At 51.4% G+C, this 19,628-nt stretch overlaps 1 protein-coding gene and 1 long non-coding RNA gene across 9 annotated transcripts in view; one reads left to right on the plus strand and one right to left on the minus strand.

The window, feature by feature from the left end:
- LOC115289776 overlaps positions 1 to 18,626 on the minus strand; it is a 33,545-nt gene extending 14,919 nt beyond the window's left edge. Inside the window, exons 1-5 of one of the 3 annotated variants that reach the window (XR_003907795.1) lie at positions 18,363 to 18,626; positions 16,667 to 17,943; positions 14,576 to 14,711; positions 7,352 to 7,632; positions 6,486 to 6,704 (exon numbers count right to left, since the gene is read on the minus strand). This is a non-coding gene — a long non-coding RNA (uncharacterized LOC115289776). Of the gene's footprint in view, positions 1 to 6,485; positions 6,705 to 7,351; positions 7,633 to 14,575; positions 14,712 to 16,666; positions 17,944 to 18,362 lie in introns of those variants that run through there. The other 2 variants (XR_003907797.1, XR_003907796.1) reach the window with 2 other exon arrangements.
- The window catches only part of PRKCE (protein kinase C epsilon), a 495,693-nt gene that overhangs the window by 457,256 nt on the left and 18,809 nt on the right, over positions 1 to 19,628 (plus strand). For 5 of the 6 annotated variants that reach the window (XM_029937296.1, XM_029937291.1, XM_029937292.1 and 2 more), the window contains 3 exons: positions 1,414 to 1,552; positions 7,043 to 7,231; positions 11,640 to 11,786. In XM_029937296.1, coding sequence (XP_029793156.1) covers positions 1,414 to 1,552; positions 7,043 to 7,231; positions 11,640 to 11,786 — 475 coding nt within the window. Of the gene's footprint in view, positions 1 to 1,413; positions 1,553 to 7,042; positions 7,232 to 11,639; positions 11,787 to 16,973; positions 17,004 to 19,628 lie in introns of all 6 variants that reach the window. The other variant, XM_029937293.1, reaches the window with a different exon arrangement.

Below are 19,628 nucleotides of genomic sequence, written 5' to 3' on the forward strand. Positions count from 1 at the left end.
CCTGACCACACACAGTGGCCAGGGTGAGGGGTCAGGGAGCCCAGTCCCATGGCTCGCCTTAGTTGGGCTCCCTGTTCTTTCTGTAGTTCACAAGCATCTGCTTAGAACAGCATATTTTATGAGCTTTCTCTTTTCTCATGAAGTCCCGGCTGCAAGCGGAAACAGGGCCGTGGGTGCAGAGCAGGCAGGCCCTGAAGTGCTTCCTGCCCCACCTTTGCACTCAGGCCCAGATCCCTGAAGTTCAAATCCAGAAGCCAGCAGACTTGTGAGAAAGGGCCCCTCTTGCTCTGTGTGCGGGGCCTTCTTTGCAAGACCACCCCCCACCTCCCACCCCAGCCCAGAGTGGCTGCTGAGGGTGGGGACCTCCATCTGACGGTCTGGGTCCTTCTACAGGACAGGGGTGGGGTTTGCAGATATGGTTGGTAGGGGAATTCTTCCTCAGAACTTCAGATTTTATACAGGATCTTACATAGAACCCCAAACTGTAAAGCCAGACACAAGAGAGCTGCACTGGCTGAGGCCGGCAGGCACCCCCCCTTGCCCTCCATGGCCCTCACTCAGTGCACAGACCCGTGTGGGCTCTGTAGGGCCTGGTCGTTGCTGCCAGCGAGTCTTCCCTCGTGTCCTCAGACCCTTTCCCTCCTCTGCCAGCTTGCCCAGAGAAGACCGATCTTCCAAATAGGTCATGCTCATGCAGGCCATTCTCCCGTTGTCCTCGGTGTGAGTTTCAAGCCCCTCTTGCATTCTAGGCTCTTTGGGGTTGGTTTCAATATGCCTGTCTTGCCCTGCCATTCATGGGAGTCCAATTCTCTAGTCCCTTCCCTGCCTTTTGCACCTGCTGTGTTGGCTTTCCCTTCCCTCCCACCTTTTCTTGTGCCCTTTCCAAACCTAACCATCTCTCCAAGCTTCTCTTGAGAGTTTTTTTTTTTTTTCCTGAAGCCCTCCCAGCCTGCAGCAGCTGCCAGTGGTCTTCCCCCAGGAAACTCAGTAGCTCATATAGTTGGTGTTCTGCAAAGTAGCATCTGATCTTTCTGTGGTTTTATCTGAGTCATTGATATTACTGTGCATTAGTCTTGTTTCTCCAGCTGATCCCTGTGGTTAACCCATGAAGGAAGGGGGATAAGTTGCTTCTTTCTCTCATATCAAGGTCTAAATAATTTGAATTTCAGCACATAGTATGGCTTCAATAAATAGCTACTGATTTTACTAAACCACAGTAGTCTTGAGATATTAAGACTCTCATGTTGGGGACAATGGAGGCACCTTTAGGGGTTGCCCAACGTCGGCAAGAGCCTCCTCAAAGGCTTTTCTTTCTATAGCAGATTTCCTGGAGATGTGCACAGCTCTCCACCTCAAGAAGGCCATATTGGGGTGGCTGAAGCATTAACCTTGTGGTTCTGGTCCCTCTTGCAGGGATTTGAAACTGGACAACATCCTTCTGGATGCAGAAGGTCACTGCAAGCTGGCCGACTTTGGGATGTGCAAGGAAGGGATTCTGAACGGTGTCACAACCACCACGTTCTGCGGGACTCCTGACTACATCGCACCCGAGGTAAGACCCTGTGCAAAGGGCCACCTTCTTCCCCCGGGGGAGAGGCAGGCATCCATTTCCGTGCACTGAGGTCACTTAGTGGTGCTGGGGAAAGGCTCTAGAAAACTAGGATGGATTCTGAGGGAGGACAGAGAAAAGGAAAGGTAGAGGCTTGCTGATTTCTCTATAAGAAAGCTGATGGTGATAAGGAAGATAATGGGCAAACTGTGAGCAACAGGCCATTCCCCAAACCTGGGCAGGTCCTCACGTGACATTACCCTTCCCTCTCAGTTCAGAACTACCAAAGAAAGAAGGACTAAGAGAACTTTGTAGACTCCTATCATTGTTTTCACTTCTTAATAACCAGAATAGAAGAGCACCGCGAATAAAGACAGCAGTTAGCTTCTTCATTCGCTGTAACGTACCTACAGTGAAACCAGGGATCATTTGTCCTTCCTAGTTTTGTGGCGTTTCTGCATCACAGGTGCACAGGGATGAGCAGGAAGGGGAAGGTGTGCGTCGCTGTAAACATACATCAGAGGTGTCCACTGGGAGTCCTAACAATGGCTGCCTTTTGTCAAGTTGTCTGGATGTTTTGTTCATCATGATGTGTTTGTTTGCCTCGAATTTCTCCAAATCAGTCTTACCTACACTGAATGTTACCTAGCGTGATATGATTCCAATTCAGGACAAAGTACATGACTAATGCTTAAGAAAAATGGCCTTGAGGGTTTTGACACTTGTAAGATGGGAAGGAAATACCCATCCCCATTAAGCAATGCCCGTGGTGGGGAGGCGTTAGTTAGCCCATTCAGATTATGTTTCAGTGGGCATTGTTTGAGCACCTGCTAGACACAAAGCAAAGTGGGGATAAGGAATTGACTAAACACTCCTCACTCTCCTAAAAGTACTTCTGGTCTAGAGGCAGTGGCAGATAAGTAAACAACTAATTAAGCAGAATAAATAAATATGAGAGACAAGATGATATCCTCAAGGATACGGGAGGCTTCTTGGAGCACCTGGAAGATGAACTAAGTGGTCAAGAATCAGCAGGATTTCCTTTGGGGGAGGGAGGTGGGAAGCCTTCCCGGAAACAGCAGGGAGGATGGGGGTGGGGGCAGGGCAGCACGGGAGGTTCAGTACTCCTAGGCTCTGAGCTCTTTAGGGCAGGGGCTGTGTTTCTAATCAGAGTCCAGGGACTGGCACAAAAAATCAGGCTGTTAGTAATGGTTCGTTGAGTGAATAAATGAATTTGAACTTGTGACCCTCCACCATGAGCCCAGTTAAAGGGATGAGAATATTCTTGGGCTTGTTCAGGAAAGGAAAATAGGATAGCCAGAACATGGTAATGGATAAAATTAGGAAAAAAGACCAAGGAAAGTGGCCTTTTTCCTGTAGGCTCTAGAGAGCTGCTACGAGTTTCCTTTGGAGGGTGTTCAGGTGTCCCAGACCTGTCTCAGGACGAAGACGGGTGATGGCAGTGTAGCTCAGAGAACAGAGAGTGAGGGAAGGTCAGTTAAAAAACTTTCCACAGACCAGACAAGACATGGGGGGCCTGAGGAAAGATGTGAGGATGGCAAGGAATCATTGAATTCCCTTTAGAACCTTCATCTTCTAAGAGATCTGAAAGGAGAGATTTCAAAATATCTTCCTTTGTAGGAACACCAGGAATTTAATCTTGGAGGAGAAATCAGTAAAAGTGAGGGCTCTCAATTGGGACCTTCTTTTTTACCGTCTTCCTCATTCATTTCTTATCATCAGAATACTTCGTTCCAATTCCTCTGTAAGCTGATGCCAGAGACAAAGGGCTAACAGGCCAGCATAGTAGTTAAGGACCCAGCCCAAGGCAAACATTCACTTTATGATGAACAAAACACCCACACAACCTTCATGAAAGGCAGTGCATTGACGGGAATCACAACGAACAGTGCCAATCTCGCTGTCTATACTGAGGCACAGACATTGTTCCTTCCCATTCCATCCTTGTGCCCACTATGCCGAATCACCACTATGTGTGAAAAGCAATCCCTGGGCTTCCTGTAGGCAAATCACAGCTGATAGAGACATGGCTACTTTTATCAAGGGCTGTGGGGGAGATTAAATGAAATCATGCCTCTAAAGCATTTAGCACAGTGCCTGGCCCACAGTGAGCACTGGGACATTATGTAGTGGCTGCGTCACTGTCATCACCATTGCTGGCTCATGCAGCGGGGTAGGGAAAGCACAGACCTGACAGTTGAGACTCCAGGCTAGATTGGGCCACTGATGTCCCCATGTGACCTTGATCAAGTCAGAAAGTGTTTTAGACACCACCCCCGCCCCCACTGGCTTCCTCATCTTTCAAATGGGAATCACAATTCCTGCCCTACCTACTTCATCAAGGTGTTTTAAGAATCTAATGAGATTAGAGCATGGAAATGCTTGAGAAACCAAAAGCCTCTATTCAAATAGGAGGGGTTGTGAGGCGCCTGGGTGAACCCTGAAACCAGAGACACCTAATGAGGCACTAGCTCATTGAGTGCTAGCTCTTCCCCAAGGCTTCTCTTCCCATCATGCATTGTTGGCTAGCCCCCAGTGTACCCCCTCTCCTTTTCCCATGCCCAGCACCTGCTCCCCAGGAAACAGCAGCCAGCCCTGGGTATGACTGGTGCCATTAGACCCAATGCCTGCCCTTCTCTTCTACCCCAGCTCTGACCAGTACAAGGTGGTCACCGCCACACCAGGTGCCTCCCATGGCGTGTGAGGCCTTGCCCTTCTCACCTCTCCATTGCTGACAAGCCGGTTAGAAAGCATGAAATTAAGGCCAAGCCCGAAAGGAATCGCACGAAAGATGCTGCCCCAAAAGGAAAAGCTTCGGAGTGGGCCTGGGGAAGGATGGGCAGGGCCGCTCTGTGGTTTCTGCAGAGCCATCCTGGCTAAGCATGCATAGGACACCTGGAGGTCACCTCCCCACCACCCTGTGGAGGCACAGAACCCAGATCTGCCTCCTCCTGGAGGCCGGTCACCCTAGCCCTCTGAGCCCCCTGAGCCAGGAGAGAAGGGAGCACAGCCGGTGAGATGCACACAGCGGGTACATGTGACAGCCAGCCTCCCGAGTGCAGCAGCTGGTCTGGGTGCATTGGGCGGCGGGGGGGGGGGGGGGGGGGGGGGGGGGGGGGGGGGGGGGGGGGGGGGGGGGGGGGGGGGGGGGGGGGGGGCGGCGGTGTGGCTCAGAAACATGCTAGACCCGTGCCTGGTGGCTTAGAGATGCTGAGGGGAAACAAGTGACCATGAAAAAGTGACCCAAATCATGGTAGTATACGGACAGTGCCTGCAGATCTTAGGGACAGGAAAAGGTCTTAGGATGTCAGAAGATAAGAGGAAAGCTGGGGGAAAATGGAAGGCTATCTGGAGGAGATGGGTGATGGCCATGCCCTCAAAACCAGCAGTGCCATGTTGAGCCGGACGGGGTGCTGGGTCTTTCATGACTGATGAAGCCACTGGCTTTGGCTGTGGCTGTGGCACAGAGCAGTGTTATTGGCTTCTCGGGACAGCTGAGCCTATAGCTCTGACCTCTCAGACACGATGTGTTGACCACTGAGCTAAGAGACCAAAGACACCAAACAGATCGCCAGCCCCGCACAATTCAAAGGCAGCTGCATTTGCTTGCATTTCTTTTCATTCTAAATTAAAAGGGTTCTTAAAGTCTCAAATCATGTGTGTTTTTTACCATTTTCAAAATGTTTCCTCCCAAGTCTTTTTTCACTTCATCCCAAGCAATCTCTAGTCTCTAGAATGGTGTTTAGGGGTGACCAGGCAAAGCCCCAGTCCTCATGTTTAGCCTCCTCTTCCCTGGCTGTCCTGAAATCTGAAGACTGAGCTGGAGCCTTGCTCTGGGCAAGTTCCCTGAAAAGTGACCTGCCTGGGGCGGCCCGCAGGCTGGCCTGACAGTTCAGGGCCTTTGCCATTTTCGGGGGAATCCTGGATGCATACCCCTTTTGGGACATGCGCTCCAGCCATCCTGTCCTCCATCGCCTTCACTTTTGGGAATTGGGAACAGAGCTGAGAGAAAGCAGGAGAGGCCATCTCCTCTGCCCTTCTGTTCATGGGCAGCGCCAGGCCTGCTCCTGCCCTGACAAGAGAAGATAATTATGGGATGGGGACATCACTTCACAGTCCTCTCCTTAGCAGTGGGGACAGCTCAGCATTTATTTCTACCCTGAACCACACCTAGACCATTGACCTACTATATACTTTGTCCACATGGAGACCAAACCTAACAGGAGAGAACTTGGATCTCATACCACCTTCCAGTTATCTGGGTATTTTACAGTGTGCTTTCAAGTCTTCCAGCTTGATTCATCTTACAAGGTTGAGCTGAGAATTTGAGCCTCACCTGATGAGGAAGTCAGGTGAGCGGCTCCAGATTGCCCAGAAAACACTTAGGACTGAACTTGGGATGGGGGGGAAACATCCTGATCAGTCTTCTGTCTCTTCCACTGTAACCCATGGCCAGTGCTCCGGGAAAAAAAAAAAAAAAGATTTGGAGCAATTACTCGCTTTTCTAAAGGTTCCCTAGCTTCCTGACTTTAGGTGGCATTTCTCCTAGATAGTGAAATTGTGATTTCAGTTTGTGAAACTGCAGTCACCACAGGCCATGCAGGAAGCTGATGGCACAGAACATTCCTTAGCCATGTGTCATGCATGCATTTAACATAAATGCATTTGACTAGGCCTGTGGTCAGAGGAAAACAAAAGAGAGAGATTGAAAGCCTACATGAGAGAAGTGAGAGAAATGTCCATTGACAATGACAATGAGATGATTTGATGGGGCTGCTGCAATAAGGAGAATGCCCCACAGAAAATGAAGGGACCTGGGCTTTGCAGAGGGTCTTATGGGAGTCGTGAGGAACGTTGGAGATGGGTCTTTTCCTTCCTGGAATATCCAAAAGCATAGCCATACTTTGTGGTTAGAATGCAAAAAAATGGGGAGATTTATTAACTGTAGTTTCTTTTCCAAAAGCACAGGGCTCAGGTGAACTCGACCTTGTCACAATTTAAAGAAGACCGACATTCTGTTCAAGTCTCACTCGGCGCGCCGTGCTCGGTGCTTGATGTGAGACGGCCCTCGCTTGCTCTCAGTCGTTCACAGCTTGCTCATGTCTCTCTCAGTCTGCATCTTGCTCCTCTGACCCTGATGTTAGTGTCAGAAATACTCATGCATTTTTATATAGTCCTAAGTGCAAGTCAGGAACTTCATCTGCTCAAAGAACAGCCATCTATTCCCATGGGAGGACAGGCTGTCAATGTTGACTTTGGAGGAGAGTTGATAGTTAGCCCCCAGCAGAGTGTGTTCCAAACCCGGTTTTCACTGAATTGGCTGCTTTCGAGCGTGAATTATACCAGCCTGGCTCTGCCATGCAGAGCAGCAAGCTGGAAATAATGATACAGCTCGCATGGCACTTGTGATGTAGGGCGGCCGTGGGTGGGCCGTCCTTGGAGGGTCCTGACTCTACCTGTGTCCTTGAACAGATCCTGCAGGAGTTGGAGTACGGCCCCTCGGTGGACTGGTGGGCCCTGGGGGTGCTGATGTATGAAATGATGGCCGGGCAGCCCCCGTTTGAGGCTGATAATGAGGACGACCTGTTTGAGTCCATCCTCCACGATGACGTGCTCTACCCGGTCTGGCTCAGCAAGGAGGCCGTCAGCATCCTGAAAGCCGTGAGTCCTCGCCCTCCCAAACATGCCTGCTCCCCTGGCCTCTGTCTTCTCCCTCTGTCCCCGTCACTCCCCATCCCGAAGACCCCTGTGCCCATTCCTTTCCACCTGTCTCTGTCCCACCTGTGCTGCAGCTGAAAGGGAGGCATTGCAGGTGGTCTCAGTGGGGAGTTGAAGCATGAGTTGCTTTCCGTGGTCCAGGGACATGTTTGTGTTTCCTGACAGGGAGCTCTGCATTTCAGAGGCAGCAGAACCAACCCAAACCATGCTGGGGTCACTTCTGCCACTTGCATACTGGGCTCTGGACCCTGCGTCCTTCCCTGCTACCTGCAGGAGCCTATGACGGGCAAGAGACACAGGCGTGGTGCACCTGCGTCCATGACAGCATCTCTGTGGCGGAAGACCTGATCAGGAGAGAAGTGTCCACTCAGGACGTGTGCAGCCATGTGCTGGATTCAGACATAACAGAGACACTGTCCCCAGCCCTGCAAATAATCCCTCCCACGTGAGACGCTCAGTACGCGTCCAGCACAGATGTTTCCGCGATGTAAGCCACTTGTGCTAGGGCAAGTACATGAAGCCCCCTGACCTCCTTGGAAAGCTGTAAAAGCTGGGGTGCAGGGAAGGTGAGCCAGAGCAGTTGACCCGCTGGGTTGGGGCAGGACCGAGACGGCAGCCCAAGAACCTTGACTTCCAGTCCTGGCTTCTTTCGCCCACCGCAATGCTCCAAAGTTTAGTCCTTGGAACATCACATTCACCAGATTTCCCGTATCAGGTACCCTCTCCACTGTGATTTACTTGTTCTTTCAATCCACCACCGATATTTACCCAATGGCATGTTTTTAACAAGGAAGTTTTATATCACTGTCATAACAGAAAATCAGTATCATTTGTCATAACTAATTAACATAAATCATATATGAAAATGGTAGAAAGATCTAAAATCATTATATGGGTGTATGGGAACACACATACCATATTCTGGAAAATGCCACATCAGAGCATACAGTTCTTTTTTTTTCCTCCTTTCCTCTTTGCCTCAACTCATCAATTTCCCTTCCCTACCCCTTCTTTCCCTCCCAGTCTATAATTCAATGACCTATTATTTTTTAAATATTTATTTTTGAGAGAGCACAAGCAGGGGAGGGGCAGAGAGAGGGAGACAGAAGATCTGAAGCAGACAGAGCCTGATGCGGGGCTCAAACTCACGAACTGTGAGATCATGACCTGAGCTGCAAGTTGGACGCTTAACCAACTGAGTCACCCAGGTGCCCCATAATGACCTATTATTTATTGAGTGTTTCCAATGTTCTGGGCATCTTGCCTCGTGCCAAGTAAGCATTGGTGAGTGTAACAGCCAGCAGCCCTGCCTTGTGCACATTGCAATCCAGCAGGCAAAGGTGGGCAATAAATAAAGAAATAGATCTACACATAGTCACCGCTGGGATGAGAGCAGTGAAGGAAGCAGACAGAGTATGTGTATTCACTCACCTGCTGTGTGCCAGTGAGCATCTAGTATGTACCAAGCACTGTGTCAGGTGCTGGCTAAGGAGAAACCTGTAGGCAGCACCCAAAACAGCCAGAAAGCAGCAGCCCAGCAAGGCTGGTCACTGACCCGGTACCCTGAACACCAGCCTGGCAAACCTTCCAGTGAGCCCCCTGCTGCACCCCGCTAGGCTCTGTCATTTCAGTAGGCGTGGAGCAGTGTTCTCAACGAGGTGCCCACTGACCCTCCAACTCCCACCCCAGGAGACATTTGGCAACGTCTGGAGATGTCTTTGCCGTCCCAACCTGGTGGGGGTGGTGCTGCTGCTGGCATCGAGTGGGTGGAGCCCAGCGCATTGCTAACCATCCTCTGGTGCACAGGACAGTTCCCGCAACAAAGATGCACCCCATCCAAAATGTCATTCGTGCAGAGGTTGAGAAAGTGACCTACAGAAATTCAGAAGCTACCCGTTGTGTCTGTGTCCACTGATTGGTGAGGGCAGAGTATCTGAGAGAAGGGATCTTCCCTGCAAGGGCTTTGGGCTCAGAAACATCTTCCTGAGATGTTAAAATCTGTGTGTTTATCAGTAGCCCTTATACTTCCTCTCCCAGAAGTGGAGGGACAGGAAGAGCTAAAGAAGTAAGGAAGAATCTTTACTTCCTGACATTCTGAGGTCAAGCCAGGTTTTCATGACTCCGGCCATGAGGTGTTTCTGAGAACTGCTGCCCGCGTGAAAGTGGTGCAGAACTCTAGAGAAGGCAGGCCATTTGCATTGTAGGGTTACGCAGTGCACAACCTGTGCAGTGGTTAGTGATGGTCCTGCTGCCTTCCTTCCTTCCTCGGCACTGTGCTCTGAGGCCCAGAGTTCAGCCCCCTATTTAGTCATTTAAATGTACTGAGTGCACAATAGAAACTAGGCACTGAGCCAAATGCTGGGAAGATAGGACTGATTCCTATATCTTAGCACTCACTGAGGGTCAGGGATGTTTAGATATATTATAATTTTTTTTTTAATTTTTTATTTTGAGAAAGAAAGCATGAGCAGGGAAGGGGCAGAGACACAGGGAAAGAGGCTAAGCTCCACGCTTAGTGGAGCCCGACACGGGGCTTGATCCCACAACCCTGGGATCATGACCTCAGCCAAAATCAAGAGTTGGGTCACACAACCGGCTCAGACACCCAGGTGCCCCTAGATAAATTGTAATTTAAATAAACAAGAAACACGAGGTCCCAGGCACCCACAGAGGAGTGAATCTGACAAGCCTTCAACAGAGGAGGTCTGGTCCTTAGAGGACACATAGGGTCTGGACATGGGCATTATAGGGGGACTAATGGATACAGAAGCCCCTCCAGCGAGTCTGGGCTCACACTGAGAAGTATCTGTGTGCCAAACTGAGGGGTATGGACTTTATCCTCCGGGTGATATGATTTCGAGTGTTTATGCAGGGGTGGTGTCCACTGACTTTTAGATTAGGAGGGCGAAGCGTGCATTGGTCCCGTTTCTAACTCCAGTCTGCCCACAACCCCTTCTCTCTCTTTTCTGTGGCTCTCCCAGCTCAGGGTCCATGTGCTTTGGCTTCAGGGACACCAGGAAAGAATCAGAAAGAGGCTCTCTCTGCCCAGGAAACTCTCCCTTGATGATGAAGCCTGAAATCATTTCAGTATAGATTTATTTCTATGGGTTATGGCTTGCCCTCTTAAATTCCTGTTTAAACACAAACTCTCAGCCTTCCCCCTATAAAATATAACCCTCTGTCTCTACCTCACGGCACACACACGCACCCCTGCCTTTATTTGGGGTGGCTATCAGAAATAGTTCCACCTTCCTGCACTGACTTTTCTCAAAGTTACGTAGTACAAATCTACCCAAATTATTTGCTGTCAGGACTGACTCACTTAATGGGAGTGAGTTCACCTGGATGTGTGGGGAAGTCTCAGGGCTCTGGATAAAAATACAGATTTTAATGTCTGGGGAAGACGCCTCCACACCAGAGGCCCTTCTCACAAGACGCTAGCCTACAAATATAAAATATAAAACACATCCACGTGGTTTTACCAGACAAGCATCGAAAAGCAATAAGGTTCCCCTCCCCTCCTCTCCTCTCCCCTTTTCTTTTTGGTCAATTGATCTACACGGAGATTTTATGCTAGAGATTAAAAATTCAAATTTTTAAAAAATGAGAGGGTCTAGGTCAAGGAAAAGAAGTGGAAGAGGTGCCTTTGATAATTTACATCGACATGAATATCTGGTTCTCTTTTCTTACCTCAACAAGGACCCTGGACCTCTTAACATGAGTGAGTTTATCGGATCTCACTCTCTCCAACTAGAAGACTCGAGAATCTGAGGGGAATCGGGGAGTAAGTCACAGCCTGAGTTCCCAATCACAGCGTTGTACCTTGTCGGCTGTTTGATCTCTCTGTGTAATTAACCTCTCTGTGCCTCAACTACATCACTCATAAAATAGGGATAATTACAGACCTCAGAGGCTTGCATTTGGATGAAATGAGTTAATATATATATGACATTTATTTAGAGTGACACATGGTAAATTCTGTATAAGAGTGAAAGAGAACACTGGGGCACCTGGGTGGCTCAGTTAAGTGTCCAACATCAGCCCTCACGGTTTGTGAGTTCAAGACCCACATCAGCCTTTCTGCTATCAGCACAGAGCCCATTTCGGATCCTCTGTCTCCCTCTCTTTCTGCTGCTCCCTGACTCTCTCTCTCAAAGAAATAAAATTAAAATAAATAAATTTTTTTTAAAAAAGAGTGAAAGAATATCCTGAAGGCAGAGCCCCTAAACATTCAGGAAGCAGGCTTGGGAGCTGGTGATGACGCCGTGGCCGCGGCTGACTTTCCTCTTCCCCCCACAGCCTGTCCCTGCCAGGCCTTCATCACTCACTCTGTTATGCCCTCCTCCTGCAGTTCATGACCAAGAACCCCCACAAGCGCCTGGGCTGCGTGGCGGCACAGAATGGCGAGGACGCCATCAAGCAGCACCCATTCTTCAAGGAGATCGACTGGGTGCTCCTGGAGCAGAAGAAGATCAAGCCGCCCTTCAAACCTCGAATTGTAAGTAGGGCCCCAGAGCCCATTCCATGCTGTGGGGCGGGCCTAGAAGCGCAGAGAGCGTGGTTGGTGGCACGTTTTACAGCCAAAGTGACAAGGGCAGGAGCCAGCGAGCCATTGCCTGAGAGTCTCCTAGGCCCTCAGAGTTTACTGCCCAAAATACATAACCTAGAGCCATAACCAAGAAGCTGGTTCCTATGGGACACAGAAGACGACTTTTTCATTTTAATAGAGATCAGTCGGTGGATTTCGATCAGAAGTTACAAGTGATACTAGTTTGCTGTGTGTGGTAGAGATATAAGGCTTCTTTATAAGCAGATAGGTTTGCTTTATAATGAAGTCAATTTAAAGAGAAGTACTAGATAAATAATAGTCACGGTCATGGTCATTATGTGGACTTAGTGCAGCGCGAGAAGGTAAGACCCAGTGCCTGACGCCTGGGGAGGGCTGTGTTACACACACCCTGGGCTGAGTCTGTAAGAGGCTGTCTCTCTAGGGCTCCCTACCCTTCTCTGCCCCACTGTCCCTGATGGCCTCCTTCCAGGTCCTCAGGCCTGTCCCGGTGATGCCTGTCGAAGGGGCTGCAGTAAAGGATACTGAAGCTCAGTGGTTGGAAAGAGGAATCAGAGAGCAGAGGCAATGTCCTGGCAGTGACCTTCTGCTGGAGGGAGGCCTTGTGGTCAGCAGGGCTCTCCTTGAAGTTGAGTATTTGTACAGGCCTGTGTCAGGGGAGTATCTTAAGTCTGCTGGCTTGTAGCCTGATGAGGCAATCATTCAGACTGAAAATTGGGGTAGCCAGCTGGCTGGTATGCTGGGAGCAAAGAGGGTGTGTAATATTAGGAAGTTACAGGCCAAGAGCCCCAGAGTGCTGGGACCAGGGTCCTGGGCAGGAAAGACCCAAGATCATCCAGTCAACACTCAGTCACCCCACCTTCTGTCACATGGCCCCCTCTCCCCTTCTTCTTCTCTTCCAAATACTGGAAAGACCCTCCTGTGCTTTGTAAATCATCTGAGAGGAATTCCATTATATTCCAGGAGGTTTTCTGGGGCACAGTTACTGATAGTGCTACGATTCTCAGAAATGTCCCAAGTAGGAAGCATGTCTCAGCTAAAGAGGTGTCCAGGCCTTGGCCAGTCTAGAGCGTGGAAGGCTGACTGTCCTTGGATGCTCAGTCAGGTCACTCTTCCTTATTTGTTTCCTCCTTTGGTTTTGACGATTGTCACCAGCTGGCACACAGCTTGGAACAGGCTAGACTTAGGCTCACCTTCTTTCTTTGTTAGCACCACCTTCACTCCTGCCCATTTCCCCCTTGGTTCTGGGCAGGGCTCCCTGCACATGCCACCCTGGTCAAATGCTACACCTCTACCTGGAGGGTCTCTGTGAGTTGTCTATAAGGACAAGATCAACCATGTCCTGGAAAAAGCAAGGGGAAGTAGGACACCAGAGAGCAGGTAGAGAAGGGGGGGGGGATGAAAGACTCAGATCCAAGGCTAAAATGTTATTGTGGGTTTAGTCTAAAGCAATCTACCCAAAGCAAAGTGGGAAGTAGAGAGAGGCAGAGAATCCAGGCCCGACAAAAGGGGTCCCAGGACAAGAGCAGGGACTGATTAGCCAGCACAGGTCTGCAAAGTGACTTGCATGAATCAAAGCTAGGCTTGTGGAGAGCCAGACAGGGCTGGAGGGGTGGCCCTTCTTGCCTGTGTGGGGCCAGAGGACAGGGCAAGCCCAGGGGACCATCAGCAGGGGATGCACAGGGAAGAGTGGGCCTGTGGTGGGGCAGAGGCAAGCACGGGAGTCTGCAGAGAAGCCACAAGGAAGCAAGGAATTTGGGAGGATCTTTCTGATGAATAGCCCAAAGAAGTTTTAAAACATGGATTCATGGAGAAGAGTCTCTCTCTGGGATGAAGAGGTGGCAGAATGTTGCTCAAACCCAGCAGAGGAAAGTGCTCTGATTTCAGGGGCCCTGCGAAACTCCTGTCTCCAGAAGCCCGTCCCTAAGGCAGAGCAAGAGCAGATTCCTCACGAGTCTGCAGCCTTCTGAGCCAAATGAAAGGGCAGACCCAGGAGAAGCGACCCTTTGAGCTGTATCTGGCCTCCCCAGAGTAAGGGAAGGGCCAGAAGGATGGGTGTGAGGTTTCTGTGGGCCTGCAGGATGGAGAAGGAACCAGACACAGAGGAAGGGGAGAGAAGAGTGACTCAGGAGGCCAAGCTATGGCCCAGTCCACTGGTAGGCAGGCCTCACCAGCCTGGATAGGCAGGGGTGGCTGGTCTGGCCTGCAGGCGCTCCTGTGAGTCAGGGTGGAAGAGGGCCCCTGGGAGCCAGAAGCAGAAGTACGTCTCTGGGTGCGGGGGTCAAGCTCACCTGGGGGTCAGGTGGGACTCCATCTCCACCTGGAGCGCAAGGGACTCATCCTTCCCTCCCTTGAGTCTCTCCTGAGCCTCCAGCGTGGGACAGGAGGGGAGGACTGCTCACTACCTTTGCTGAGGGGCTCAAGTAGGCTTCCGGGGGCCCTCCCATCCCCTGAGGGGATGGCAAAGAGTGAGGGCAAGGGCTGCCCAGGGACTCCCACTCAGTGTCCAACTGCCTGAGTCAGCGTTCCCCAAGACTGAATTCATCCTTCCCTCGCACATCACCTCTGTGCATGTCCCCACTCGCTCCCGCAGAGCTCCGGAGTTCTCCTCAACGCTGTTGGGGGTCGGGGGTGGGGTGGGGAGAATGCTTATCTGGCTGGCTTGAATTCCATTTGGAAGAGAGAGTTAGGATAACTAAAGGAAGGGTAAGGAAACTTACGTTGTGCAACAGGTGTCTCTGGCCCGATTTCAAGCCGAATAATGTCGATCCGTACAGAGTTCTCAGGTACAGGTCTTTAAAGATGTATTCAAGTTCTTTAAGTATCTGATGTCATTTGTATCCCAGAGACCTCTCTCTGGAGGAAAATCAAAATGACAAAGAAAAGAACAGTCTATACCTCATAACCAGGTTGGAAAGGACTGCCTGAGGCTGGTCCTAAGTGGAAAGCTCTTTTCTGAAAACGCTGTCGGCACCACCCCAAGTCCTCCCTGGGCTTGCACACAGCAGAAATGAACTTTAAGTGGAATTAAAGCCCACCACAGTGACAACAGTATTCTATCCACCAAGTCTGAAAGCCTTGCAGGACCCACGTGGAACTCACACAAGGTTTTAGGAAGCCAACACCCACCTCTTACTAACTCAGAATTAACCCTGGGGGTCTCCAGGCCTTCCTGGCTCAGATGCGTAGGACCAGTTACCAACAGGCAAAATAGAGAGCCACCCGTGAGAGGTCCGGGGAGAGACACTGGGGGCTGAAATGCGTCCCACGGAAGTTGTCTTCTGTTTACAGGGAAGGGGTTCTACCACAAGACTGGCTGTCCTGGGGCTGAAGGTGTCGCATAACCTTAGGGCACGTGAGATGCCTTTTGAGGTTTTGATGGAGGGAGGAAGGAAAGCTGCTTTGGAGCCTGACATGGGGAAGTAGTGGACAGGGCAGTGTGACGTTCTTGGATCTTAGAGACAGAACTCCTTGAGAAGGAAGAGGACAAGTGTGTGAGCCTTGCAATTTGGTGGTGGCCTCAAGAAGACAGCGGGTGTGTGTCTTAGAAGGCAGCAAAACCAGGTGCACAGACCCCTCCAATCTCCTGGTTCCAAAATCCCCCAGGCATTCGGTCATAGAGGGAACCCTGGGGCTCCTTTGTCGTGGGCTAGCTCCACTTGCTCCTCCCCGAGTCCTGTTCACATCACGGCAAAATGCCGCCCCCCACCCCCACCTCGAAAACAGCTGAACGGCTGCATTGGCCGCCCATTAGCCGCCCATACTGAATCTAAGGACATTGGGGGTGTCCAGCCTGTCTGATTCCGGAGGGAGTTGGTTTTATCTGGTGGGAGGTGCAGAGATGAGGCCGGGTGAGGTATTGTCATCCAGTCCAGGGCTTAAGAGAACCAAGACACAGTGGTATGTTTTCTGGCGCTTCTGACTCTTCCCACTCGAGTGGCAGGGAAGGAGCTGCCCCACAGCAGAGCCCGTGGTGGGAAGTGAACCTGTACGCTGCCCAGGCTGGTGCTGCCGAAGACTAGGGAGCCTCAGTCACCCCCACGGGGTGGTAGCTGTGGCTCGTTCCCAGGCCTGGTTTCCATCCCCTCCTTAGGAATCCTCATCCCTCTGCAGATCTCACTGAGATTGTCCAGATTTGTAGCTGGCCTCTGGCTTCTGTCCCAGTTCCCTCACATACCTCAAGTGGCTGCTGTCCCCTCCAGGCCTTTAGCTTCTCGAGAGGTTTGCTAAGCTGAGATTCTGCTCCCTGGTGCCTGAGCCTCCCTGTCCAACCCCTGCCCTGACTTATCGGCTGTCATTAGTCTGGCTGGATTACCTGCCATCAGGTTTAGGCCCATGTGTGCTGACCCCCACCTCGGGACCTTCCTCAGTGGCCTCTGCTTCAGTGTGGGGATTTCCTCTCATTCATCCTGCCTGCCATCTTGTCCTCTCCCTCCCTCCCTCTCACTTTTATATTCCTCCTGGCCTCCCTCTGGCCACCCAGTGTCCCCTGATTGTGCATAAGCAATGTGACATCAACACCAAAGCAAAGACTTTCAGGCCACCCATGTATTCCAATCAGTCTCTGGAGGTGGCTTGCTTCACAGCAAGGATACACGGGGGGTAGCAAGCATCCCAGCAGCAGGTGGCGGGGCAGGGAGGGTGGGTGGAGAAGCCAGTAAGCCTGGAGCCAAGGCCTCTGATGCTGGAAAAAAAAATCTCCCAGCATAGAATTCATGCATCTGTCCTGGGCATTTAGTTCCAAGGTAGTGGCATCCTCCAGCAGCCAATAAATGCAGCACATTTTGCTCTTGTGTTACTGGTGGGCTCACCTTCTTCAGGGACTGGAGAGGGCAGAGTGACAGGTTTGGTGTGGTTGAATGGCATCATATGCCCGTGCAGATCTTGGAGGTATTTTCTCCCTCCAGGTTTCTTTCCCGCACACTCTTGCGCCCACAAAGGCATTAGGCTCTGAGATTATGGCTCCCAGGGCTCCAGCGCTAGAACTGGGGGAAGCCAGTGGAAGAGGGGGAGATCTGCCTCCCCAGACACCTAGCTATCCTCAGTGAAAGCCAAGGGCAATGAGGGAAATGCCGGCCAAGTAAACTTCTCTTTGTGTACGTGTTCTCTCTTTTCAAGTTTGCTTCAGTGTGAATGTCCCTCTTTAAGGTAAGGCCTCCAGAATGGGGAGTCTCTCCAGGTAGGTGAGCCCTCTCAGGCCCGGTGACATGGAGGCCCTTCCAATCTCATGATCTGTGTCCATCCAGCCATCCACACTGCATGGCGGGACCCTCGAGGGAGGCCTTTCCTGCATGCTCCTGCATGACCGGGCTGCGCTGAGAGAAAACTGGGAAGTGGGTTTGAGACCCTCACAACCTCACCAACTTAGCAGCCTGAGATGGAACCCTGCTGAGCAGGCAGCCCCTTCCCCTAAAGCGAGTCACGCTGCCCAGGAGACCACCTGTCAGTGTGCACCATGAAGACAGAGTCCCAGGTGACTGTTAAAGTCTGTCCTCCTCCTCCACCTAGCAGAGCAGGGAGGGGGCCTGGCCAGTTCCTAGAGATGCCCTGCAAAGAGCTAGGGCACTGGTCCAGGCCTGGAGGAAACAGGAAATGCCCAGGAACCTGTTTCTGGCAGCTGGCCCCGGCAGTGACATGGCTCAGTGGACCAGTACCGGCTTTGACCGCAGACGGACTTGAGCTGCAGTGAAATTGCTCTCATAGGCTAGCCATCTAAGCCTGGGAATTCACTTCACCCACAGACCCCTGGCTTCCTTGAGCCTGAGCTCCCTATCTGTAGAATGGGGATAAAAATATCCACTCATAAAATTATGAACAGGATTAGATAAACGTAGATTCTCTAGGAATTTTAGTTCCTCTCTCCAGTCACCACCCCCACCCAGCCTATCAAAGCCCCTCCTTCTCCCTCTCGTCCCAGGAATCAAGAGCTGAGGATGGCAGGAGGCAGTGTGGTGTGTGGAGGCTAGGCTGTGGAATCAGAGGCAGCCAGGTTCCGATTAGGGCTGCAGGATCTTGGGAGAGTCCTCTCATCGAGCCTCGGTGAGCTGATCCATAGAATGGAGATAGTAATGTCTACCATGGGGAATGTCTGTGAGGAGTGAAAAGTGAGTCAAATGAAGTGATTAGCACATTTTTGGGGATGCAGCAGGTGCTGGGACGGAGCTAAAGCTGACAGTCCTGGAGTACTGAGCTAATGGCTGACAGTACCCCGGGGGGTTGAAGCCAAGGAGACTGGAGAGGGCACCGTTCCCGGAGAGGCCAGGGGTTCACATGAGTGATGACACCACATGGTGAGGGCAGGTGCCAACACAAGGCAGAGGACTGGCAAAGACACCATCCAGTCTCTGCAGAGAGCCTTCTGGAGTTTCATTCTGGCCCTGGCCCTGGTCTGGGATGGGGGAGCACAGGGGGACAGGAGATACAGCAAGACAGAGACTCACCCCAGCCCTAATGCCCCTTGGGGATTTTCCCCCACAGGGTCTGTCCCCCTTTTATGGTGTGGCTTACCCCGCCTCTGTCCTCAGTGGTGTCGTTTGCTGAGCACAGCTGTGCAGCCCAGCCCTGAAGTGCTAGCAGTCTGATGAGACACTGTAACCTTGGCCATAGGAGCACGGTGGGTTCCTAAGTGTTTCTAGGCTAAACAGCCTCAGTGGGGCATCTTTGACTCTGCACGAGGGATTTCTCCATCTGAGAATTCTGCTGGCGGGAGCATTCCTGTAGCCTGACCCAAACACCACTCTGGTGCTCCGCCCATGACCCCAGGGGAGGAGGTTGAGCTTTGGGCTGGGCATTTCTGTAAGCCCCTAAGATTTCATTTATGACCTCATCGCTGTTGGGTTGAGATTTCCCTTTATGGGTTCATCGAACTAGTGTATATTGAATTCAATCTCCTCCCCACCCCACTAGCACATGAACTGACACCCAGCCTGCCAGGGAGCATGGGACCTACTGGGCTGTGTGTGAGTGAAGGAAGGGAGGTTCTCCAGAGGGCTGGACCCTGGCAGAGAAAGCCAGAAAGGTTTAGGGGCAGAGAGCTGCCGGGAAGAGGCATGGCGGCAGGGAGGGCAAGGCAGAATTCGATTCAGGTCTTTTCAGCGGGAATTGAGTGAGCATGTACTTTGTGCTCTCTGTGAAGCCATAGAGAAGGCTGGCTGACATAAGAAGAATCTTCTATAGGGGGTGCCTGAGTGGCTGAGTCCGTTAAGCAACCAACTTCATTTCAGATCATGATCTCACCACTCCTGAGTTTGAGCCCTGAGTCAGGCTCTGTGCTGACAGCTCAGAGCCTAGAGCCTGCTTCCGATTCTGTGTCTCCCTCTCTCTCTCTGCCCTCCCCTACTCATGCTCTGTCTCTTTCAAAAATAAATGTTAAAAAGATTTAAAAACCGAAGAAGAGAATCAACTGAATGCTTCCATAATGAGGGGCCCTGGTGGTAGGAAGAGAATCTAACATAAAGCGCTTGGGGAATGCCAGGCACAGTATAAAATTCGGTACTTGACTTGGGATGGGGGTCTTGCGGTTTGGCTCTTAAGGTTAGGGGACAGGGAGGAAAGGGGGCGTGAGGAAGAGAGCCTCCCAGGACAGGCCAGCTGGCAAGGTCCCTGTGGGCCACAGGAGCCACTTGCCACTTGCAGTCTCATAGAATTTCCCCCCTGGGGCAGGGGGCCGTGTCACTGGATGAGCCGTGTCCTCCTGCCCCTCTCTTGCACAGAAGGGTAACAGGTGGCCTGGCAGCCAGGAAAGGAGGGGCAGTGGTCCCAGGCTGTATAATG

The sequence above is a fragment of the Suricata suricatta genome, chromosome 4 (assembly GCF_006229205.1).
Source record: "Suricata suricatta isolate VVHF042 chromosome 4, meerkat_22Aug2017_6uvM2_HiC, whole genome shotgun sequence".
Classification (NCBI taxonomy): Eukaryota; Metazoa; Chordata; class Mammalia; order Carnivora; family Herpestidae; genus Suricata; species Suricata suricatta.